The sequence below is a fragment of the Melampsora larici-populina genome (genome assembly GCF_000204055.1).
Source record: "Melampsora larici-populina 98AG31 unplaced genomic scaffold MELLAscaffold_18, whole genome shotgun sequence".
Taxonomy (NCBI): domain Eukaryota; kingdom Fungi; phylum Basidiomycota; class Pucciniomycetes; order Pucciniales; family Melampsoraceae; genus Melampsora; species Melampsora laricis-populina.
The window spans coordinates 374,093-398,429 of NW_006768782.1; the positions used below are offsets into that span (position 1 = coordinate 374,093).

The 24,337-nt window shown below is 42.2% G+C and overlaps 6 protein-coding genes across 6 annotated transcripts; 4 read left to right on the forward strand and 2 right to left on the reverse strand.

The window, feature by feature from the left end:
* Nucleotides 1–821: 821 nt before the first annotated feature.
* MELLADRAFT_56095 (uncharacterized protein) lies at nucleotides 822–1,586 on the forward strand (the record flags this gene model as incomplete). The annotated part of the gene is made up of 3 exons (XM_007409934.1): nucleotides 822–956; nucleotides 1,017–1,076; nucleotides 1,138–1,586. A coding segment is annotated over one exon (279 nt), but the record flags the coding sequence as incomplete, so codon positions are not given.
* A 5,323-nt stretch (nucleotides 1,587–6,909) lies between these two features.
* Nucleotides 6,910–7,431, reverse strand: MELLADRAFT_106474 (uncharacterized protein; the record flags this gene model as incomplete). The annotated part of the gene is made up of 3 exons (XM_007410103.1): nucleotides 6,910–7,014; nucleotides 7,082–7,267; nucleotides 7,417–7,431. 3 exons carry the CDS (start codon nucleotides 7,429–7,431, stop codon nucleotides 6,910–6,912), a joined length of 306 nt encoding a protein of 101 aa, XP_007410165.1.
* A 481-nt stretch (nucleotides 7,432–7,912) lies between these two features.
* On the reverse strand, nucleotides 7,913–10,405 carry MELLADRAFT_86387 (uncharacterized protein; the record flags this gene model as incomplete). Its single annotated transcript, XM_007410102.1, has 4 exons — nucleotides 7,913–8,022; nucleotides 8,063–9,515; nucleotides 9,592–9,782; nucleotides 9,859–10,405. 4 exons carry the CDS (start codon nucleotides 10,403–10,405, stop codon nucleotides 7,913–7,915), a joined length of 2,301 nt encoding a protein of 766 aa, XP_007410164.1.
* Nucleotides 10,406–11,288: 883 nt separating this feature from the next.
* MELLADRAFT_56097 (uncharacterized protein) lies at nucleotides 11,289–12,191 on the forward strand (the record flags this gene model as incomplete). The annotated part of the gene is made up of 4 exons (XM_007409935.1): nucleotides 11,289–11,497; nucleotides 11,608–11,682; nucleotides 11,791–11,861; nucleotides 11,958–12,191. The coding sequence occupies 4 exons, from the start codon at nucleotides 11,483–11,485 to the stop codon at nucleotides 12,025–12,027; spliced, it is 231 nt and encodes a 76-aa protein (XP_007409997.1).
* Nucleotides 12,192–13,493: 1,302 nt separating this feature from the next.
* On the forward strand, nucleotides 13,494–14,637 carry MELLADRAFT_86389 (uncharacterized protein; the record flags this gene model as incomplete). The annotated part of the gene is made up of 4 exons (XM_007409936.1): nucleotides 13,494–13,584; nucleotides 13,671–13,959; nucleotides 14,016–14,541; nucleotides 14,608–14,637. 4 exons carry the CDS (start codon nucleotides 13,494–13,496, stop codon nucleotides 14,635–14,637), a joined length of 936 nt encoding a protein of 311 aa, XP_007409998.1.
* Nucleotides 14,638–19,430: 4,793 nt separating this feature from the next.
* On the forward strand, nucleotides 19,431–22,327 carry MELLADRAFT_106478 (uncharacterized protein; the record flags this gene model as incomplete). Its single annotated transcript, XM_007409937.1, has 14 exons — nucleotides 19,431–19,460; nucleotides 19,554–19,961; nucleotides 20,050–20,388; nucleotides 20,505–20,715; nucleotides 20,785–20,974; nucleotides 21,052–21,092; nucleotides 21,177–21,191; nucleotides 21,265–21,339; nucleotides 21,405–21,530; nucleotides 21,593–21,675; nucleotides 21,740–21,804; nucleotides 21,877–21,912; nucleotides 21,995–22,151; nucleotides 22,217–22,327. 14 exons carry the CDS (start codon nucleotides 19,431–19,433, stop codon nucleotides 22,325–22,327), a joined length of 1,887 nt encoding a protein of 628 aa, XP_007409999.1.
* Between the last annotated feature and the right edge of the window lie 2,010 nt (nucleotides 22,328–24,337).

A 24,337-nucleotide genomic window follows, 5' to 3' on the forward strand; every position in this document is an offset into this window, starting at 1 on the left:
TCATCCCTCTGTATAAAACAACTTTCATCAATTGAACTGATGTGATTCTGATTCAGAACCACATGTTGACATCGACTTGACCGTTACACCACCGCCACGATACCCTGAAGTGGCCGTTCAACCTAGCTTGGAAGCTGACGAGGCCAAACCAAGCCTTGTCAAGCTATGGTTCCACGTCTATACTCCGATCCCGAAGACCAAGGCTGAAAAACAAGCCGGAACCGCCCAGAAGTACATCGATCTCACAAGTGAGCCGGCTTTCAACTCCGTCATTCAAATCCATGGGGCTACACTCGTCGATGTCAAAGAGGCCGTCTTCGATGCTTGTGCTGAAGTCAAAGCGGTATGTGGATCTCTTCTCAGAGAGGCTGATCTAGATGGTAAGTTGGCATTCAAAGGCTACGTGGCTGGCCGTGGACCGTTTCTCAAGTCGGCCTTGAAAATTATTGCATCGGAGGTGGTCCTTGACCACTTCAAGGAAACCATGAAGGCCAACAAGGGTAAAGAAGTTGGTTTCAAACTTTTCATTGATAATCCAAAGACTGCCAATCGTCTAAAATCAAAGGTAAGTTACTTTTTTACTTTTCGATTCCTTTTCTGAAATCTCATTTGCTGATGATGTTTTTTTTTCAAAAATACTGAACAGGAGGACACTTTTGATCGAGCCACTCTTGACAGTCATCCAAATTAATTGGCTCCTCATCGAATCGATGAATTAGAAATGCACGTAAGTACTGACTTCATCTTGGCCTCATCATAAACCTCTACTGATCCCTGTTTGATTACAGGATATCGATGTTAATCCAGAATGGCAGCGTATACGAGTCAAGCTCATGCAGGACTATGGATGTGTCTCAATTGGCGGTCGGGAGTGTATGGGGCTTATCAACCCAGAAAATACCAACGAGGCAGTCCACTTGAGCCATTCGATGATGGATACTTGGGCAACTGCATTGGTAAGTACTTCCTTTTTCATCATCTCAATCACTATTGACCAATTTCCTTCTTTGAACCAGTTCAAACGCAAACCTGGAGTAACTGAGATGGCGCCACCCAAGCTACCTGAATTCCGATTTTGCCGCATTTCCAACCAGGTTGGTCATCCTCATCAACAACCTGCTGCCCCTGCCGATAACGTTCAAACTACTTCCCAAGTGCCTGACAATCGTATTGAGTCACCTATTCCAGGTCCTCCTCCACCTCTTGAAGACTTCCTTAATTGGGCCAAGATTTCACCAGAAGACGAACACACCCGTGCCCTTCTCAAGAAGCTTGATATCATTGATTACAAAGCTTTCCTTTTGCCTTCTTTAGATGTTCCAACCCTTTCTGGGTTGGGATTTGCGTATGGAACCGCAGTACGTTTACACGACCAAGCCCCATTATATCGAGCTGAACTCAAGAGACGCAAGGATCCTGGCTTCTGGGATTAATTCAGTCAAAAAGGATCGAAATTTGTAACAAATTTTATTGTAGCAAGCACTTGTCATCCTTGTACAAGCTTAGCAGATATTGTATTCATTATTAACCCCCGTAAAAGACCAACTGTTTGACTGTTACTGCTGAAATGAAATCTTATGTATGAATCTGTGAAAAACTGATCTATAAGATCATGAGCCTTTTGCCACAGTGATACTTTTAAAAAAATACTCGAGTAAAATTGAGGACTTATTGAGTTCATATTGGTTCATCCAAATTGTATTCAACTTGTATCTCAACACACTTTTGGCTATCATGCTTATTGACTTCATCATCTCACAATTGATGAATTGCACAAACTTATTATGGAAGTTTTGAGATAAGCTCTTGAAGCAATGGGTTATGGCTCATTTTTAATCAAGGTAATCAAACAAACATCAATGGGTATGAGAACCCTTTTTATTACTCAGGCGCATACAGAGAAATTTCTTTTGGTGAGATGATACAACATGACTTTTCTTTAGGTTCGAGATGAGAAAACATAATCAAAAACTTCTTCATAGAGGGAACTTTTTGAGCTTGTCCAGATCATATCAGTAATACCCACATGTCTCATAAAGTTTCTCAATCAGGGTACTCGTGGATACTTCACTCATGATCACCATCAAACATCTTAGTTTATTGATTGCATCGTCTAGAGTCTGATTTCTTCTGAGTCGATCTTTGAAGACCTTGAAAATTCGCTCGATCGGGTTGAAATCCGGTGAGTACGGTGGTAGATAACGGACAAGGATGCCCAAAGATGCACACAAGCATTCGATCGCTCCACCATGATGGATGGTGCAGTTGTCCAGCACTAATACCAAATTTCGAGCTGGGTATTGGTTCATGACAGGCAGCTGGAATATATGAATGCATAACCATCAGTTTCATCGAATGTACACAAAGAGAGAAGAAAGGAATGAGAGGAACTTACCAAGATGTGCTTGAGGAACGCTTCGAAATCCTTTCGAAGGTATGCGTTGACCTTTGAGTGTACCGCGAGTAACCCCATTTCACATATGGCTGCAAGCATGCTGTAATGGGGTCCACATCTTCTTTGCTTCAACTTTGCAGGTCGTTCGCCTTTCTTTGATCTGACTTTGTTTCGCATGACTTCTTGTGATGTTAGACCGGTCTCGTCTGAAAGAGAAAAAAAAGTCAGTTACTGAATCCTCAATTGAAGATAAGTAAAGAGATTGAACTTACCCAAAAAAACAAGGCATTTGGGATCGACATTAGCAATCCGGATGGAATAAGCTGCCCGTCGTTTCCGCGGGATTGGTTGGGGATCGACCTTTTGGAAACTGTGTGAACCGTTAAGAAGAGCCTCTCCTTCAAATCGTTTGCGATAGTCTGGCGACATGCGAGTAGATCAGTGTGATCATACATCGCCTCTTGAACTTCATCCAGGAAAAGGGTCGGATCGTCTTTGATAAGCTCGATCATGAACTCGCGGTCCTCCTTAGAGTACAAAGTCGGGCGGCCTTGTCTCTCGTAGGTCATGGTGTTTCTGATGACACAGTGAGTGAGTTCGTAAAGATTCCTCCATCGTCTGAAGGACTTGGCAGAAATATCGGTGAGAAGCTCGTTGTTGATCGCTGAAATGGGTTGTCCTAGAAGCCATTTGTTAAGGGCTATCACTTTGAGTTGAGGGCTATACTTGATGAACGGCATTCTGTATGTTAAGTTTGATTCTGTAGTGAATTCGAATCTGACAAAACTGGAAGAACGAAGGCGATGATGTTTGTAGGGGATGAGGATGGTTGAGCTACACTCAACAGCAGTCAACTGGCCAAATTCAATCGAGATATCGCTATCTCGATTGAAGGCTCAATACAAGCATATTTTGGCCAATACAGGCCAAAATATTATTTTACGAAAACTGGGCGGGCCAAGCTTTTTTGGATTGACTGTACCAAAGAAGAAGGCCGCCTCAAAAGTGTTCAATTGACCTAGGGCGCATCTTGATTCCCAACCCCGGGACTGTTCAATCCCCACAAGGGTTTGGAAGGCTCCATTGTCACATGGGTACATATGCCTCTGAGACAATCTCCAAATGATTGAGACGATAATAAAAATGTGATTCATAAGCAGATTTAAGACCCTTTCTGACCATTAAATTCACTACCAAATTTTATTTTGACTAAAACTATTTTACTATGAAAATAATGAAAGAAGACGGATAAAATGAAAAGAATTGAAGAAAAAGTCAAAATAATAGGTATAAGGGATTGGAAATGGTTTTTGGCTTAATATGAATTGTTTTGAGGGTTCAAGAAGGTTAGATTGTGAAATGAAAGAATAACATTATTCAGCAACGACTTCAATCATGGACATTGATAAGAGAGGAGTGAGATTATTCAAGAAAGAAGGGAATTTGAGGATGGCAAACAAGGGTACTATGGTATCTATGGTATTAATTCCAGTGTAGTGATGTCATTGAGGCATTCATGGCACCAAGAGTTCTTTGGAGGGATTTTATAGTTATCATTATGATTGGATTGATTCTGGATGATCTTATGATTGAAGGGAAATCAATATTAGACATGGAAAGGGGTGAGAATGGTCAATAATCATCAGAATTGAAGGTTTTCAGCTCATTACATATGTTGAGAGTTGGCATATCAGGATGGGGGATAGCTCAATCAACGCAGAATGTTTCATTTCATATTGTTCAGCCTTTAAACCTCTAGTTACAGAGGTCCAGTGAAAAAGATATAAGGAAATCAAGGGAATGGTGTGAATTTTGACTTTTGCACTTACATACACACATGTAGCAACATTTACATGACAAAAAGTTTATTTTATCAATCTTTACAGCTCAATAGCTTATTCATCACATATCAAAAGTGGGTCATGCTGGGGCAATAAATGATCAGTATAAACAGGGCTATAAAATGAGATATAGTAACCCAAAGTTGGACAACTTTACAAAAAGGCCATAATCTAAAAATGGTTTTCAGCTATGGACATGAGGAAAACATCACCTGTATTCATGGTAAGAAGATTGATTCCTCATTTTTAAACATCAATTGATCAATTTCACCGCTTAAATCATGCCAATCCTTATTAATAATTATATGATGAGATTATATCATTGGAGTTTTTGTGGTTTTGGAGGTTTCTTGTTGAGTTTTGTTGGTTTTTGAAGTTTGTTTACCATTGTTGGAAGGTTGAAGGAGTGTTATATACAATTGGTTGTGATTTTAAGGGCATTGTTCCCCTTTCTTTCTGATCTTATGCTTTTGTTAGAGTGTTTTTAATCATTATTAAATTACTTTATCAGTAGTAATTCCACTAAATAGCCCCTTTATATCAAAGAAGAAATTTCTTTACGTGTGATAAGACTACAGGCAACCCTGTGCCAGCCATGCACCGCACCGCTCCGCAACACACCACAAGAATCAGCATTAGACGCTGTGTTGTGGTAAGTACCGCAACAACAAAAGGTCAGGTCAGGTTGCATGGTGCCTTGACCGTTGCACAACACAACAGGTGCAACAGCACCAAAAAAATATCAAATTGTAATTTTTTTGGGCAACAACACAGCAAATGTTGCTGCGGCCCAAAAGAACTGTTGATTTTACAGATCTTGTTGCACAGCAAGTTAGGCCGCAAGCTAGAATTTGATTCTATGTTGTGGTGCGGTCAGAAAACCCGCAAAGCAGGCGCAGTGCAGCACACAACACCTGTGTTGCTGGCCCAGGGTTGCTACAAGTCTTCATTGGAATGACAGTCTAATTGATTGGTGTTGTTTCAGTAATAAAAATTGTGTTTTTGTTGTGATCAAATTGGAATAACATTATGGCAGTTTTGAGTTGTCTTTTTTATACAAAATTCACGGGAATAATACTTGAATTGAATATTGGTAAACATTTCTCTGGTGCCTTAAAAAGAAGTCAACAAAACCTGTGTTGGTGCTTTCATGAAGAGGCAGTCTTCAGGCAACTTCTATTAGTTAGTTATACTAAGAGATTATCCCTCTTTAAGCTCTGTAAAGCTCTTGTTGAGCTTCAAGTTCTACAACACTGCAAGAGTGTGGCCCCCTTTACACTGCAGTGTAAGTCTTTTAACACTCCTCTCAGTTGCTTCTTGAGATAAACCTGTGCTTATGAGGTGACTTTGAACAATGAGATTTTACAATCTGGTCAATGAATTTGATTGTGCAATGTTTGATGGGAACACAGTTGTCACTGACAATCCTGCCACAGTTACTTTTGCATTGCTTACCAATGCTGAAATTGAACAGGAGATGGGTACCATGGAAAACAATCCACATGCTAAAGAGTGATCACCCACACATTTTTGAAACAATATATATCACATTTGTTTTCTGAAATTAAATCTGTATCTACAAAGATTGGATCAAATGAACCCTTGTGTGGAATGCCCCTTCAGATCCCTTTTTGTTTTCCTCTTGGTATCTCCTTCTAAATCCCCAATTTGATTGATTTCAAGTCTGAGCATTGAGAAAGATGAGCCTAGCAAAAAAGCCAATAGGGGCCCTCTGCAGGCCACTTTCCAAGTATCTGATGCTCAACAAATGACTTCCTGGAAGGTGGACAATAGCCACATTGTTTCTGCCACTGGGGCATCTCTGCACTGACCAGCAGTAGACTGGCATTCACTGCGTAGGCCGCCTGTTGACAAGCGGCACTTACTGCCTGAAGATGGTCCGGACCCCCTTGTGGTGTAGAGGTGTGGCCTCATCGATCATCACCATCTCTCTCTTTTCATGCAGTGCAGGTTATCATTGTTATATTGTAATGACAGTGTGTTTAAATTGCTAGCAGAATTTAGAACCAACATTAACTTGAAGAGGTTTTGTGGGATCAATAGATTTAGAAACAATAGCAGAAGGAAAAACACTAATGGTACAACGGACATAGATGCAATAGGTGGTAATGTGCTAGCTCAAGTGGGGGTGGGGCTACAGATTGAAGGGCACAACATTGTCAGTACCAAAATCATTCCCTGTGGAAGTGCAAAGTTCTCTGGTTCTGCTGCCGTTTGGGCGGGAACCACCATTGCCTTGCAATGAGGATAAGACAGGTTGAGCTCCAAGTGCTTGTGTTTGTGTTTGTTTGACACTTCCACTAAAGGAGGTGGAGCCACGGGGTGTGGTATGGCAAGATTGCCGTAGGCTGTGGTCCGACCTGGTCAGGTCCAACCACATCATTGTCTGGTAATGCTGAGAGAATTGGGGGGTTGTCATACCCCTGTCTCTGCATTCTAGGTGTATGACCACAATAGTTCTGAGTGAATACAATCACTCCAGTTATATGCCATTATTCTCTAGCCTCACCTTTCCAAATCCCACAATGGTATGAATCAGACGGGAAGTTCCACCAAAAATTATAGGCATTGGCCTATAATTTTAGGTCCAAACTCTTTTGACTTGAACCCCACTAATGATAGGAGTTTTAGGAGGTTGTATATTTTGGTGCCTCATGGTTTTTTGTGTTTAGGCTCATCAGGATGGGATGATGCCTTACCAGGATTGTAGGCAGTTTTAGTGGGAGAAATAGGAATTGTAGGTGGGAAGTGACAAAACTTTATGTGTCCAGTACATCATCAGAGTTATCACCAAAGGTATTATCAATCAAAGCCAAAGGCTTACCTTCACATAGGCGTCTCGAACAAAGATACTGGGATTCCCCACGATCGAACCCATCTCATCACCTTGTATATTGATCTGGGCCAGATATACAAGGTGATGAGACGGGCATGATGGAAATTCATAAAGGAAAATTGGTGGTTGATCCGGGAAGACCTCGTGTTGGATCCACATTGCCTTATTAGCTTCCTGAGTGTGATGTGATTCACAAGAGACACAATCATAGAATTTGTTGGTTTACTTGAAGATTCAAAGATGATCATCAGCTTTCCTTTTGAAAACATGTAAACGATTGTCAGTCCTGTTTCCCCCATGATCTTTCTTGCCGTCTTTCAGACCTTTTCATCATTCATGGCTATGTTTTAACGCAAACTCGCTTGCAAGCGAGGCTTACTCAAGCTCAAGGCCTATAAGTCATCTCAAGCCTCACAAACAGAGGATCAAGGCTTGCATGAATCAATAAGACCCAAGACAGTTTCAAGTCAAATCACCTAACACCATATACCCTAATACTTCAAGTACATAAAACACATACTCTAGCCTAAGCTTATCAGCAAATGACAAGGGTGTGAATCACGAGGCTCATGAGAATCATACTGTCAAGGCTGACATTCTCAATTACAAACCAAGCCTTTTATGTTTTCCAACAACAAATAAGATCTGTGATAAGTCACATTTTTCTTACACGATCAAATAACCCCATGCAATGAAGAGAAACGGGTTGAAAAGATATATACACTTTAAGCTGAAAATGATCAGAAGTGAGATGATAAGTTCTTGAATGAAGGACATGTATTGAAGAACCTGATGTCAGATTCAGTTTGTCTGTTTCTTTCATTTCGGTACCTCCTCTTGTGGGCCAAGGGTCATCACCCACTCTGTATTAATCACTGTGACAAAGAAGAACAAGGTATCAGGTAAGATTACAATACGGAAACCACGCCCTCACTGGTAAAGCGATGTGTCAGGAAAAAGAGGACTCACTCCAAGGAGGGGTACCAGCAGGTGGCATATTTTGACGTGTGCTACCAAGTACTCTTCGATAAGCCCTTTCAGGTTGTTTGATAGCATCCAAAAAGGTGAATAAGTTTTGAAGGATGTTTGACCTCCAACCTGGTCTACAAATTGCAAAGATCTTATCAGAGAGTGAAAGACTACTTTCAGGTCTTTCAGGTCCGACTGAAATCGGATTTTCAAAGTCTTGTAAGTGAGCTTCATCTTCACTTGACATATATTTCAAATCTAATGATTCTTCCCAACTATTCAAAATTTCTTCTTCTAAAGTCTTTTGAGTCTGATCTGAAGATGAAGATGTGATTGGAGGTCGATCGGGTAAGATGATATCAAGATCTTTCATTTTGGAGATGAAGCTGGCCGGATCAGATCGATATTCATCCAATGCCTTCTTCCTTCGTTTACATTTATCTTCTTTCAGACCTCTCTTCTTGTTTCGAGCTCGATGAACTTCTTTCTTCACCATTTTCGTCGGATCAATTTGATTCTCTCGTTCACGTCTCATATTAGTGTATGCACTATCGATCGCGTCGTCCAAGTACTCCCAATCACCAATAGGAACGTCAGTATGCATCGCCTTGCTAGTATCCTCTACTTCTGAAACAATCACATTTCGTATCTCTTTCGCGAATGCCGTATTATTGGGCGATTGACGAATTGTCTTTGACCAATCCCATCTCCAGATTTTGACCTGAGTCACTGGATCGATTAAATCTTCATCCGTATATTCGGGGAAGCAGGGTGTAGTGGTGTAACCATGATAAGCTCGACTTTTCTCATTACCAAATTTAGGCTCATGATGCATTGATTGCATTGATGCGGATGGTGAAGCATTAGAGGAGATTCCCATCAGACGAAACACGGTGGCACGGACTGTACGGGATAATTCGGGTCTTCGGTGTTTCTTGACCTTATTGAGTAGGCTGTGAGGATTTGTGAAGCTCACACTCGTAGGTAATCCAGACTTTTTCGGGGTACTTCGACGTAGCGGCTCCTCATGGTCGAACCGTGACAATGAACCACTTCTGAGGATAGCGGCAGAGGAGAGTGGATTGACGTTCCCTAGATGGTGTGACAAGAGTGAAGTCCGAGATTCATCGTGGTGATTGCTGTGGGCAATCATATGTGATAGATGCGGATTGGGAAGCGTGTTCTGTAGAGCATTGGAGGGGAGCACAACGGGAATGTCCAAAACATTCACATGTAACCCTGGAGGCGGGGTCTGGCCACTAGCACCGGAGATCTGAGGATCGAACGCGGAATGCTCAATCGCTCCATTGTCAATCGACTCGTGCGCGTTCCCGGTCAGCGCTTCAATTTTTTTGAAGGCTGTAGTTAGCAAATCTCTAGTTGAAGTCATTTCCCGAACTGCTGACTGGCGTTGACGCTCCAACGTATCTACTTGAGACTTGAGGTGGGCGATCTAACCCAATGCAAGATCCCAATGGTCAATATCAATGATAGCAAGCGAGATGATGAATTCCAGACGGAGAACGCACCTGAACCTTCAAAGGATTCACTGCAGCCTCGATTCGAGACATCACTTCGCGTTCGGTGAGAGGTTGTTGCTGATTGTTGGGAGTGGATTGTGATCCACTCGGCGGGTTAGCGTTACTGTGGTTAGATGGGGAAACGCCCAAGCCTCCAAGAATATTAGGCGAGCCGGTGCCATAGAATGTAGTGGCTTGTTCTAAATGAAAGAAATCAGACAATATTAGACTGTGCATCTGGATTGATACGTCTTATCGAAAGAGATCGAGATTCACGCTGAGCTTGAATTAGAGCGACTGCGTGTGCTAATTGGATAGTATCGACAGAGGTACGCATGTCGGAGGGATTCGAAGAGCGAAACGAACGTTTCTTACGCTTCGACTTGTGTTTCTTCTTGTTCTTGGATCGCTCAGCTGTTCCAGCTCTTGCCGATCTAGAACCGAGAGCACCTTCATCTTCTAGATTATCTTGATCTTGATTATCGGATGACTCTGAATCGGAATCATAACTAGAATCACCTGAATGGTCATCTTCAAGTCCTAATGAGGTTCGATGACGAGTTCGTTTCGATGAAGTAGAATTGGTGAATCGATGATGATGAAGATGATTAGAAGAAGAAAGTTCATCTGATTTATGACTGAAAGAGATTGATAAAGGAGGTGGATGAAGTAAAGGTGCTAATGAATTGTTAGAATCAGTGAATTGATTTTGAGAAGTAGTACTATTCTGATTTGGTGGTTGGATTTCATTGGAGGTGGTGGTGGAGGTGGTGGTGGTCAAAGGCAAAAGAGTTGCCGTTGGTAAAGAAGGGTCGATGTTCATTTGGATGTCAAGTGAATTCGATCGATTGTACCTTTCGTCTTTGATGAGTGTGTCACAGGTCTTTTCACTTTTCACTTTCCTTGAGATACTCCATTCGAACTTTTCACCTTGAAGTCATCAATCGGGTTTACCTTTCGTCGGGGCCACCAACCACTTCAGTCCTGTGACACGCAACCTCACTCTGTATTAGCATTATCCTTATCTTGATCAAATTCTCAATAAACAGCCACACAAGTCACACTCACAGGAGCTTCTCTTCATGTTATACTAGTAGTGGCATGTGACTTGCATATCTGCGTGGAGATACTCTGCTTCCATCCCTCAAATATAAATGCCTCATCTATCTCAACTGGGTAGCTTTGTAATCCAAGTTTGTGACCAGACATTGCAGGGGTGTTTGACATTTGCATACATACTGCCTTGAAGGCCATGTTTACAAGCATCTCGCCTTACAATATTGGTCAGTAAAAGTTAAGCTCATGATGTACTTTGGCACCCAGGACACGAAAGAAGTTTGTAGGAAAAGCTTTGAAGAAAGCAAAGGCTTTACATACTTGACATGCCTTTCCTTGTTTGTAAGCCCTCCCAGAAGACATCCTTTTCCAAAGGGTTTCCATTGATTCTGGGGTGTTCCAAGAACATCAACAAGCTATTTGACTGAAACTTCGGGGGTTAAGGTCACCTTCTTAGTATTTTGATGAGGCTTGTTTGTGAGATGGAAAGATAAAGAAAGATAAGGAATCAAACAAACCCAATCTTATGATACAGACTATCGGGATCAATCCGAAGAAAGCTTCCTTGTATGCTGTTGTATGCTGTTGTATGTGTATATGTATGTATGTATGCTGTGTATTTATCCGCAAATCTGAATTTTGGAATTTGATATGGGTTTGATTTTTATTCAAACTTGCTATCAACCAACAACTGTTCAAACTTCAACAAACATCAAACACTCACCTCTCTTCAAATAATCTACTTTGAAGTGTACTTCCCAGTTTCGAACATTCCTCAGGTCCTTTAACCGCATCGGAGATTTATCACCCGATTTCAAATCTAGCTATCCTACTATTAATCAACATGGGTGGAGGAAATGTGAGTAATAAAACAATCAAGTAGACGTCGTTAATCGGATCTAACGAATATTCTTTAGAGACGAGTCTGCTAATCTTGATTGTTGTTTTTCGAAAATCTCGGACATTTAGGGTGCCAAAGCCGCTCAGAAGCGGGAACGGAATGCTAAGACTGCGGGAACGACAGCCAAATCGCAATTGAAAGTGGTTCGTCTATCATACTTCAACCCTTGTTCATTGGATTCAACATGATTTCAAGGATAACCTGACTCAATTTTATATCCTCTTCATTGATCAAAAATTTTACTACCAAAGAACGAAGCAGCCAAAAACATTCAATGTAAAATTTGCTTTCAAACCTTCCTTCAAACCAGTCGAGAACCTGCGTCAGTCTATCAATCGTAGCCCAACGCTTTTCTCAACTCTTACCACATATAATCTGACGTTCTTTTTAAACCATCGGACTATCCTAAAAAATCTAGATTGAAGGAGCACGCCGAGAATAAACACAGTAAGACTCTGGCCGATTGTTTTCCGATGTATAAACCTTAAGAATCACCTTAGAACTCCGACCTTATCCCGCCCTCTGTGTTTCAATCTCTTGGTCTCGTTGTATTGGAAATGTTTCTGTGTTGTCGTTAGTGATGTTTGAGTCATCCGATCGATGTCGGAAACTTCAAGCCGAAATCGTCCGCTCTACATATCTTTACCTCGCCTGTTTCACTCAATTCTCGTCAACTCTTCTTTCATACTGTCTATGTCTTTTACGCTTTCTACACTGAGGCGTCAGTACCCAGCTAGCCAAGCTTTGTGCTTTTGGCTTGTATTAGATGGTGGTTATCTTCATCCTCCTGGAATATATGTTGTAGTGTCCATGTCCTTCAGCTTTGACATACATTCTTGAACCTATACCGTGTCCATCGTAGAAATTCTGAAGCACTCAAGATGATTTTGAGCATCATTGTTATTTCCTACAGAGCTTGTTGGCGTCTTGTAGATGTTCGAGTAGACACCTATAGTGCAAGTCTAGTCAGAGATTTATTCTTTGTGCACCAAAGGCTTCGGCAAGCTTGTGTAGGATTCGACTAATTGTGCTTATGGCGGAGGAAGTAATTCGGCCCTATCAATTTTATCTGCACATTGGACATACTCTTATCATTTCAATGAGTAAAATAAACTCTATGGTGTGTTCGATACTCGATCATAGTCTCTTAACTCTTGAATCAACTCGGTGGATTCGTAGGTCCAGGCGAGAGCTGAGATTTGAGTATACGACGAAGAGAGTCCAAAATCGATTCCCGGGGTGGGTCATCACGTGGCGTTTCCCATTGGCGAGTACGTCATCCCTGCCAAATTCTCATGAATCCAAATGGTCATCCCATCGGGTGAGTCTGGCGGAAGTGACCGAAGCGGCTTATAAGAGCACAACCACAGCGAGTGGAAGCATCCGATGAGCGTGGGGTGCATCTTGAGCTGCTCAATATCAGACATTGAGAATTTGTAATATAGCCTCGCAGGACGGTCATCTTGTATTCTGTAGCTACATTGTCTTGTGTCGCAAACCTCTTGGTCGATGATCGACGCCAAGGGCAATGTCCCAATGGTTTCATACCTTAGGGGGCTAGTGATCTACCTGCATTGGCAGCTGATTCACGAAATGGAATTGAAAGCTCCGAAATTCGCCAAGCTCAGCACAAAATGGATGGTAATGAAGGTTTTAATCGCACCATTTCAATGTGACATTGAGACACCGCACTCATCCGGAGAGAGAATTGCGTGTTTCAAAAGCAGGAACAGACCGAACTCCCATGATATGATATGACGAAAGATGTCGAGATTACCAATTGACTGCTAACATGAAAGGTATAAATTGTTGAGGAGATCTGAGCTTCATTTTTTCGGGCAAACCTTCCACTTTGATTCATACTCACATATTGAGATCTCCTTCGTCCTACGACTTTCAAATCAAAAGTTCTGACCTCTTAATTATCTCATCGGCCCAACCCTTTCGTGTCCAGATGCATCTTTGTATCAATCTGATCTTTTTCTCTGCGGCTTTGCAATTTTTGAAATCCCTGAATGCAGTCCCTGCAGGTCTGGTGCACGATGGTACGTCTCTTTGTTGTTGGAACGCTTCCTATATGCTTGTTCGTTGAGTACATCTGACCTAAGTTTTTCGGGATGCCCTTCTTCAGCGGTTTTGGATGTCAAGACCAACTTAAAGTACTGTGATGAAACTGTATCGCTAGGATATGATCCAGAAGTCGATTTAGGACGAGAAGCACACCGAGATTATTTGAAAAGAGTAGAAAAATCCAAGCCCGTTGTAATCAAAGATATTCGTGGCTCCGAAGATCAATTCAAATGGGACGTCCACGGATTTGCCTACGTCAAGGACAAAGTCACAGGGCTTGAAGAGTGTAAGAATGACCAAGATTATGATGAACTGCTTAGTCCAGCCGCTGAAGAGCTAGTAAAAAAGATGTGAGTGTGAGCTAGATGACCATGCGCTCGCATTTATTTACTGATTTGTATGACAGAACCAATGCCGATGCAGTGTATGCCTTCAATTCTCGAGTTCGAGATCAAGAGCCCAATTCAGAGGTGGTGGGACACAGTCGAAATCCTGTGCCCAGTGTCCATTCTGATTTCTCGTCGGAAGGTGCCAAAGAAGCTGTAGAAAAAGCCATTGCCCGTCGCGGACTAGAGAGCAATGAAGCAAAAGAATTCAAGGCTTTTGCCCAAGATGATAATAATAGGATTGTCATCATTCATCTCTGGAGACCGCTCCAGGTCGTCAAAAGAGATCCCTTGGCACTTTGTGATTGGAGATCTGTTGAGATAGAAAATGCACATGCATACAGACCGCGAGGTCCTGGACGGTGTGCTTGCGTGCAATGGCGCTTCAACCCAAAGAACAAATGGTATTATCTTAGCCAGCAAGCACCAGAAGAGGTGGCCATGTTTGTGCAATACGACAGTGCTGCTGAAGGACACATGACCTTACCCCATGCATCATTTGAAGAGTCAAATGCCAAAGCTTCACCAGCAAGAAAAAATGTTGAGGTGAGAGTGATAGCTATATTCTCCAAGGACTCAAATGTGAGAAAAAACAAGGATATATCCATGTAGCAGATGCATTCGCGCCGTGATACAGATTGATACGGAAGCATGATCGTGTTCTTGTTCTTATCCACCCAACATGTTTAAATTCCCTGTTTGTCATGCATGCTGCGTTAGGAATCTGGATATGAGTTTCTTGAATGTGTGGTTATATGTCAGCAATGTGCCCTAGTCCATAAAATCTGTGCTTCGTCTTGTAGCTTCCGGCTTTATTAGTAGAGGTATAGTCTCCCGATAAAGAAACCGTAAAGAGGATCACCATATGTGCGTAAATCAGGTTGAATGCCTTGGCAGAGCAGGTGCTGATGGTGAAGGGGAAGGAAGACTCCCGTCATTCTACTCAGTGGCTACAATTGTACTCACCCAGCATGAGTTCTTCTGCACGCTAAGGGTTGCTCCAAGGACATTGACAAGTTGACTTCACACTGCTTTTTGAAACATGACATGGCACATAAAGAAAAAGGCCGTGAATTTTACAAGACTTGAAAGTTAACTTGTCATCATGGGACCTGGGTAGGTTGAATATGCAGTTTTGCGAACTGTACTTTTCAAAACTACAGGTTTCAAATTTTTGTTGCGGTCGCTCGAATTGAACCGGTGATATATATTATACGATGGACGAGAGAGGAGGGTGGAGGACAAACCTCAAAACCTGAAACACAAACCTGTATTGTCCTGTACAGATACTCGATTTTCGAGTACCTCTGATCAAACCTCACCAGAACGTCCTAGAAACGATCCAGACGATGCCAGAGACGATTCCAGTTAACTCCCAATTGAAAATGCTGTCGAATCATCACATCGAATTGAAAAGTAAGTCTTTAGATCATCTAAAACGAGTTAGAATCACGATGATAAGTACTAACTACAGTTTTTTTTGGCCTTTTTATCAAACAAAAAGATTTGCTTTGAAATTCTTCCAATTTTCATCACAGACAAATCTCAATCAATTTTAGTCGCACCTTTCCAAAATCAAAGGCACTCAGATTCTGACTGACTTGGTGAACAACACATTTCACTCAACAGACAAATAATTATCCGCGCTCAATGTTCATACAATGACAAGCGATACCATTCCCTTCAGGTTTAACTTTTTTAGATAAAGACTCCGGTACAAAGAAGGCTTGATTCTCGTTGTGTAACAACTTCTTGTTATTACACAATATATGTAGCATGTGATTCAGTTTCTTTCTTGTGCAATGATACTGAAAAGGAAAATCTCAAGGTTTAAATTCAATACGAGAGTTGAGAATTCAACATTGATGTCTAAACAAAGGTCAGAAAAAGCCCCAAAAGCAGAAATCCAACCCAAGAGACCATCTGCATTTGAAGTAGTGAATTGAAATTGAAAGCTTGTGGAATGATCCATACAAAAAGAGGGTCTGTGTGTCCAAATGTACTAATTTTATGCCTTGCTCTCCTGATCTGGTCAAAAGACAAAGCTTTTAATGTTTTCGATTATAAAGTCAAATCAATTAAACTTGTACTTGATTCCTGGATGTTTGTTGGTCTTTTGAAAAAGTTGTTGAGTGAGATGCGGTTTGGAATTTGTAATGTACGATTCATTCCTTCATTTTTAGCTAGCATGAGATTTTATATCAAAATGCTGTTTGTTTGATAGAAAGGATAGTTATTATGTACAACTTATCATCGTGATCTGGATCGTTTCTCGGACGTTCTGGTGAGGTTTGATCAGAGGTACTCGAAAATTGAGTATCTGTACAGGACGATACAGGTTTGTGTTTCGGGTTTTGAGGTTTGTCCTCCACCCTCCTCTCTCGTCCATCGTAGTGATAACCGATCAGACCACTGAACCACATTTTGTAAGCCTTGACTTCAGTTCCTCAATCTCAAAACTCATGTTGTATCTCAACACTGACCCAGATTGTCATCATAAGGGATACGGTGATACCTACGCCTCGAGGATTATTACTTCTTTCTGCGTTTCTTTGAAGTCACACCCTCATGTCTGAGATCGACCATGGTGTCGACCAACCGATAAGCTCGACACATGAACAATTTTCTAAATGGTGCTTGAACGTCTCCTCTTCACCTTGGCCTGCTTGGACCATGAGTGCTTTGCGTAGGTCTTACTCATGATCAACAATCGAATCGGTCGAGCTTCAACATCAGCATAATCAGGATTTGCATTTGACGAAATATCATCTACGGAACTACAGTACTGAGTTCACTACCTATGGCCAGTCGAAAAACAGCTTTGTCTTTAGGATTGCCTCCACTTTGGCAGCTATCCCCGCTGGCCATGACATTTGGACTGGGAGGGTGAGCAATCTGCTTTGGATTACGTTACCTATTGTGATTTGACCTTCTTGATGTTCTCCCAAACTGAATCAGATACATTACTTCAACTGGTGATGCTTGCAATGGCTCGGGTACTACTTCCGGTAAGGTTGTTCTCGTCACTCACCCACACATCAGTATAAAAATTAATCTTGGATCAAACTTTTGGGTCACATTTCGAATCACCTCGTCTGAATGTTCAACTTCAACTCTCATATTCGAAAATAGCATGGAGCTTCATCTATCTGTTTTTGCACGCTAAACAATCCTTCAAACACACTTTCATGCACGAGTCAAAAACGAGACTTTCTTGCCTCAAACTTCCTTGGTTGTTGACTACCACCGCTGCTTTCAACGGAGTCGTTCACGGCTATACTTATTGGCTTGGACCATCGCCAAATGAAAAGACTGATGGAACAGAAGCTACGCATAATTCTTGAAAGGCAACATGGATTCATAAAACTTGGATAGCGAATCTCTGCTCAGTTCAAGTACGAATCTCATTTGGTCGTGCTATTTCAAGACCCGAGATTCGTGTAGTACATGGACCCCTCGCTGGATGGCTTGACCTCGAAAGTGGGATCTAATAGAGCTGATCAGGAGCTTTATGCATGTAGCAGGGTGTTGGCCAGCGGAGCAACCAAGGGTGTATGTAAACGACTCAACAGCCAGAAAAGTGAAATAAAATAAGATGATGCAGAGAGATCTGTCGATCCGTTAGATCTTTGGATCTTACCTACCACTCAAGTGATGTGAGATGAGAAATTGAAGATGCTGGAAAGGTTGTTACGTATCCTCATACTTCTTATGCAGAGTCAAACTTGATCTTGAAGACAGCGGGGTAAGAAAACCAATGGATCAAGATTAAAGAAACCGACACAAAAGCTGAGCTGGGATGTATTGACCTGTACTGACTGATTTGCTATGCTTCAAAGAAAAACGACACAGCTCTCTGTCAATTTGAAAGTTCCATGATGTCCAAAGCAAGCAAAGGCTCCAGTGGCTCGGTTACTGGATAGAGAGAGTCAACGGTCCTACCTGAGCAATTCGTCTTAGCTTCGCTTTTTGGAGAAATTTGAGCATATAGTGCACTACATAGATGGTTGGGATCGATCATCAAGTTTCCTTTGGAGGTATTTTCAGGTATTCTATGTACCCATTACGCCGCCAAAGGTCTACTTGAAGCTGAGATGAGACCCGATGTAAGTTTACAAATACATCCATCACCTTACGATTTATCTTTTTGGCACGAATATTCGTACATAAACGATTCGTGAACCGATATACAATCATCCTGGAATTTGTGTTTCGTGCATCGTGAGACGCTCTAGTAGCCACATTGTTTCTTCTGTATCCTGAAGACTCGAGCCTCTGGCTCTTTGCTTCCTCATCCTGGATTGTGACCATCACCTCCTCACCATCTGCCGACCGATCTGGTATGCGCGAATCATCCGTTTCAACCTCCTCAAGGTACGTACCTAGATATTATATGCATATGTAGTCAGATTCACTGTTTATGGCAAACAGAAATGATATCGTTTCATTTAACTATTGGCGGTTCATAGACCAAACTTGCCGATCGCTTAAAGCTGGATACATCACGCCAAGGTATTCGCCATCAACAATTTGAGCAGGTCAGTTTGGGACCGAGAGGGTGGTGTTGTGGATGTATATGTATGCTCTGATTTGAACCGGTGGCATACAGGGTGAACGTCATGGAGGATAGCATAGGATGAATTCAAAGACGAATGTGGCGGTCACGAAACAACTTCATCTGAAGCATTGCAGGCCTCGACCGACTTTGATATCAGAATTTGACACCTGCTTCACCCTGCTTCTTCCTCTACCCGAGTAGATCCAGCTTCTCGAGGCTGCATGAGTGAGACTAATGATGATGAGTAGTGATCATGTCAGAGGGAAAGAGCGGGTTACGACTTACCCTCCTGTCTAAATCTACATCCTCTCTCCTAGCCCCCTCACGAGGTAAACGCATATTTGAGATGATCCGCAAACCTTAGGCAATCTTGTACGCTTGCTGTGAGTTTTTGCGGAACATCTGAACCCGGTTGGACTGCTCGTGTTTTTTTATATTCGCATAATCTAAAGTCTTTGATCTACTTGGCTATTTGATCGACACGACCGATATGCTGTCCTGCCATTGACCATCTGGAAGTCTTCAAGGTGAATGAGATTGTTTAACTTGAAAGGCTTTTTGGAGATTTCTCGTCAAAGTCTCCAGAAGAACTCCCAGAATCGAACATTTTATTCACACTCATCGTCTCAATCGCTTTCAACCTCCATACCCCTATTGATCCGTCTCACAGGGTTTCTTCTCCAAAATATCCCCAACTAGCCATCAGTCATCATCAGCTTTGATTGGTAAAGTCAACCCTATCACTCGTTCATACTCAAACTCGATTTGGATATATTACTCCCTCAATCGCCATCACCTCTCGAAACGCGCGCGCGTCAGTCACCCAGACATCTTGTGAGACGACCTTACGCGTACAAGACCAAACCCTTTGACCACAATGGCCGATCTTCAAATCATTAATACTCCTGTGAGAAATTCTTCCCCCGTGTTCGAGATTCATTATTTGGCTTCCAATTCACCACTTAGTGTCTGATATGGTATGGATATTCGATTCAAATAGATCACCCCTTCCAAACGCAATTCTTCCCCATCAGAAGCCTTCAAAACAATTTCACCTGAAGAAACTTCCAAGGTAGATGAATCCCCATCAGATAAAATATCTGAACCAAACGACATGTCAGAGAAAGTGGATCCAAATGGATACGAATCACCATCGAGACCTTCTGCTTCACCAGAGTCTAAACTCGCTCGTTCAAAGATCTCCAAGGAGTATGATTCTGAAGAAGAGCCACGACCTGTCACCAACAAGAAAATCTTGAGGGGGAAACGACTTTTCTTGGCATTTGTTGGGATGTTGATGTCCATTTTATTGATCGCCTTGGATCAAACTATCTTGAGTCCCGCCTTGCCTGTCATCGCCTCTAACTTTAATTCTCTTGATCAAATTGGTTGGATTGCCAGTGCTTACGTGAGTTGACCAAAGTTCGGATCGTTGTGCCATTTTTCTCCCGAGATATTGCAACACACTGAGGAATTTAATTTTGGACAATATACAGTTTATCACTCAAGTCTCATTCCTTTTACTCTACGCGCAATTGTTGATGACCTTCAATCGTCGTTGGGTCTTCATCATGGCTGTTTCAATATTTGAAATCGGCTCTCTGATATGTGCTTTGTCACCTAATGCGATCTGCTTAATCATCGCTCGAGCAGTTGCTGGTGTCGGTGCTGCTGGAATCTTTGTCTCTTGCTTGAGTATAATTGCCGATATCACCGAGCTTGAGGACAGGCCAAAATTGCTCGGGAGCTTCGGTGCAGTCTTTGCTGCTTCCTCTGTCATCGGACCACTTCTCGGTGGGGCTTTCACGGATCACTTGAGTTGGAGATGGTGTTTTGTAAGTTATGATTGCGAGAATTGCAATCCTAGATATCTATCTCATAATTTGCAGATACCGTCCTTGCAACTTTATTGAATTCCATTTGGCTAATCATCTCCTACTCGCTCACTCAGTGGATTAACTTGCCTTGTGGAGCAATCACGATTTTATCAATATTTCTTGTCATACCCGATTCAACGCCTCCTGAAGTGTCGGAGGAAATGCATGGCATGGTAGACCTCAAATGGAATCGCATTACTTTCGGACGTTGGACTCCAATGCACGGTTCTTTTCTCCACAAGCTCGGCACTTTGGATTTCATCGGAGCTCTCTTGATGGTAGGATGTTAGTGAATCCTACGATTGTTATCACACATTGTCAAGTGCCTTTTGACTTATAGAATTTTAACTCCAGTAATCGTCCTCTTGGTTCTCCCTTTGCAATGGGGAGGAAACCAATACGCTTGGAGAAGCCCAGTGGTGATTGGGACGTTCTGCGGTTTCGGCGCCCTGCTCGCTGTCTTCTTACTATGGGAATGGAAAGGAGTTGATGAGAAAATCGGCAGCAGTCTTTTCCCCTTCCGCTTGTTTGCAAACCGCACTCAGTACGTATCTCATAGACCTAGATCACCTCGTCTTACAAAACTAATCTCCTTGCTATAAAATCATTGCCTGTGCTCAGAATTGGCACCTGTTTACAGGCCTTTTTCGTCATGCTCACCAGTGAGTTTCATGTCTATCAATTTCACTTTCATATAACTTATCGTTGATGTTTACTTATTTCTTTCCATTTGCGCATTATCACAGTGCTCACTGCAGTTTGTGCGTAATTCATTGCCCATGAACTAGACCAAGCCGGAGGTTTTACTGAACAAGGTTTTGATTTCCTTTTTAGACTTTTTGCCGATTCACTTTGAAGCGGTCAAAAATGCGTCAGCTACAAAGTCGGGTATTGACTTACTTCCTCTCAGTACGTTTCTCAATCACTCTAAATGATGTCGAAGTCGATTATTGAAACACATCAAAATCTCTCAGTGTTGTCAATTGTTGTATCGGCTGGCTGTGCTGGTTTCGCCATCAGTTCTACCGGATATTATTGGCCTGCACTGGTAGTTGGGCCTGTTTTGCTGACAGTCGGATCAGGACTTCTACACACTCTTGGTATGTTGCAGCTAGACTGCCTGGCTCTGATCAGGCTTTCTAACCCATGATTCATTATGTAGATGAATTCTCAAGCAATGGAAAACTGATTGGATTTCAAATCATCATTGGTACCGGGATTGGTCTGGTTCTTCAAAACGTAATTGTGAGTATTCAAGACTTGAGTATCAAGAAGTCTCACCTGCTGATGACTATTGAAACATGTCCAGGTTGCTATACAAGCAAATGTGAGGGAGGAGGATGTTCCTCAAGCAACCAGTATGGTCACTTTTGCGTACGCACATTTCCTTATTCAAGAACGCAACACAGCATAACAGCTCATTTCTTGTCTCTTCATGATCTGCAGGCAATTGATCGGCGGAGTGATCGGCATTGCAGTGGTGTGAGTTCACATGATCAATATGCACCATCTGCTCACTTTTTTCAATGCTTACTCAAACTTTTTGCCCGCTTTTTGACCATAGCCAAACCATCTTTGGGAATGCTCTTACCACCAATCTCATCAAATTTGCACCCAACGCACCCTTTGCGCTTGTCCAATCATCAGTTGAAAGTATTGCAACTCTTCCAGATTCAGTTCGACCTGGAGTGATTCATGCTTATACCAACACATTACGACAAGTGGGTTCGATATGTTTGATTTGCCCATAAATATAAAGCCTTGGCTGACGGTTTTCCGTCGTTAGGTTTACATTCTTGGGATCCCAAGTGGGGTTGGAGCTTTTCTATCATCCTTTTTAGTCAAGAGTCGTAACATTAAAGGCATCAAGAGAGATCCTATGATGCACACTGCTTGATAAAAATTCGCTTAAAGCTTAGAGCGAGCTATCTAAATGACTAGACACCTTTATTCTCTTTAGTCGCTTCAAAGACATATTTGGACCTCGAGCCAACTACTGCATGCAACCGCAACAAGAAAATTTAACTTTGACATTTTGCTTTACTGATTTGAATCTAAGCTTATCTGAACTTTTCTGACTCTATCCCCACTCTCTTAAAATCTTGTATCTTACACACACGTTTTTATCTACCTTTTTATTTTTTTTGGGCCTTCACATATATTTAAACAGGTGTTTTCTTCCTTTTCTAGGTCGTTTTGGTTATCATTTATTAGTTTGATTTTTTCTTTATACATCATTCGTATTCTTTGTTATTTGGGGCTGTGTCATTCTTGCATTTTAATCCAATTTAATTTGTGCATTCGTGAACTTCTGGTTTGGGGAAAGAATTTATTAAGTTACTATATGCGGGTGTGCTTTCATATAAATCCTTCCGAATCTCGAAGCGTTGAAGGGTCTTAAGAGATTTGAAGATCAAAAGGGGTTCTGGGGTATCTCTACACCACAAGGACACGCCGATGTCCTAGGGACAACCGGTTTTTCTTGCAGGGGGACGGACATCCTGACGAAACTGATCCAAGGAGCCCGGACCCGAGCAGTATTTTGTGACACCCCATGGTCTTCCAAAAGGGATCCTTTTACGCTACATAGGGGGTCCTCAAGGCGCCTGTACGGGCTGTTCTGAGAGCTTCGCTTCCGAGTGAACTGTTGGGGGACTCTGTAGTTGTCATCAGGACGTCTTATGTATTCAACTCAAGGCCCGATTGTAGCACCAGATTGTAGACTGGAGATATTGGGGCTAGGCTGTCCTAGACATGGGCTTCTCCCTTGTCTCACATACTTGCTATCCATTTCAGTCTTGCGCGGGGAAAACTTAAGGACTCCTGTACAAAGGGAACTATGGTATTTGAGCTAGGGTTCATAAACCATAGATATAGCTTTTGCTCAGTTCTAACAAGTCTTTGTCTCACGTATGAGCACTGGTCTACCACAGTAGACATTTTGTTTAACCTTACAGTTAAACTTATATATACTATTAGTGGTGTGGGGGAGGCCTTTGAGGGAAAAGGCTAAGGATTCCTTAGAAGTCTCAGCATTTTCGCCTCATTGGCGAGACCAGAACTCCCGGAGACTAGGGCTTCTCAGCACCCGAAACTCTCGTCGTCTTGAGACGAGAGCTCCGAGAAGCCCCTAAACTCTGACGACGAGAGTTTCTTGCCCCCTAATTCTGATCCCCCTCCAAATGCTTGTATAGTCGATCATCTGTTCGCTCACTTTGAACTTTGACTGTACAGTGTCAAATCATTTGTGGCTGCATAAAGTCAGTTGAATTTTAAGTACTTGTGTATTACTCGCTTCTCTGAACTGCATGATGAAACTTTAAAATAAATAAGCTTCCATTCACTAATCTACCCGTAGATCTTCTAATAGTTTGACGGTTTTCGCGTAATCTTTCGTTGAGAATTTCCTCAGGTAAATCTTATAAGCCTCCGACGTCCATCTACCCTGCGATTTCAATTCTTCTCTCAAAGCGCCAAGGTTCCAACGGAGCGAAGCTCCACCTATTCTGAAAGAGTGACCGAATAACAATTGATCTTTCTTTGGTCTATGTCTATTCCATATGTTTCTAAGGTAAGTTATGGTTTCAATTTTCTTCATTCTAGTCTTTTCTAAACCTGAGCCAAGGATGAATATCTCATCTGACAACTTCCTCTCCTTCAAATTAAACCAGTCCTCCATCGCTCTCACGGGATCGAGTTTTGATTTTTGTCTGTTCAGGTGTATGTATTGTTTCTCGCCTGGCTTTGCAGTCTTCGCGCCCAGTATGGAAATTCTAATGTAGGAGCTATTTGGTCCCCAGGATACGTCTTCCCATGAAGGTAAACGTTTGTTCGGGTCGTCCGTTATCAGTTCCCCTAATCGAGCTGTGCCCCAGAAGGCTGCTAGGGCTAGTGCTAGGACCCCTAC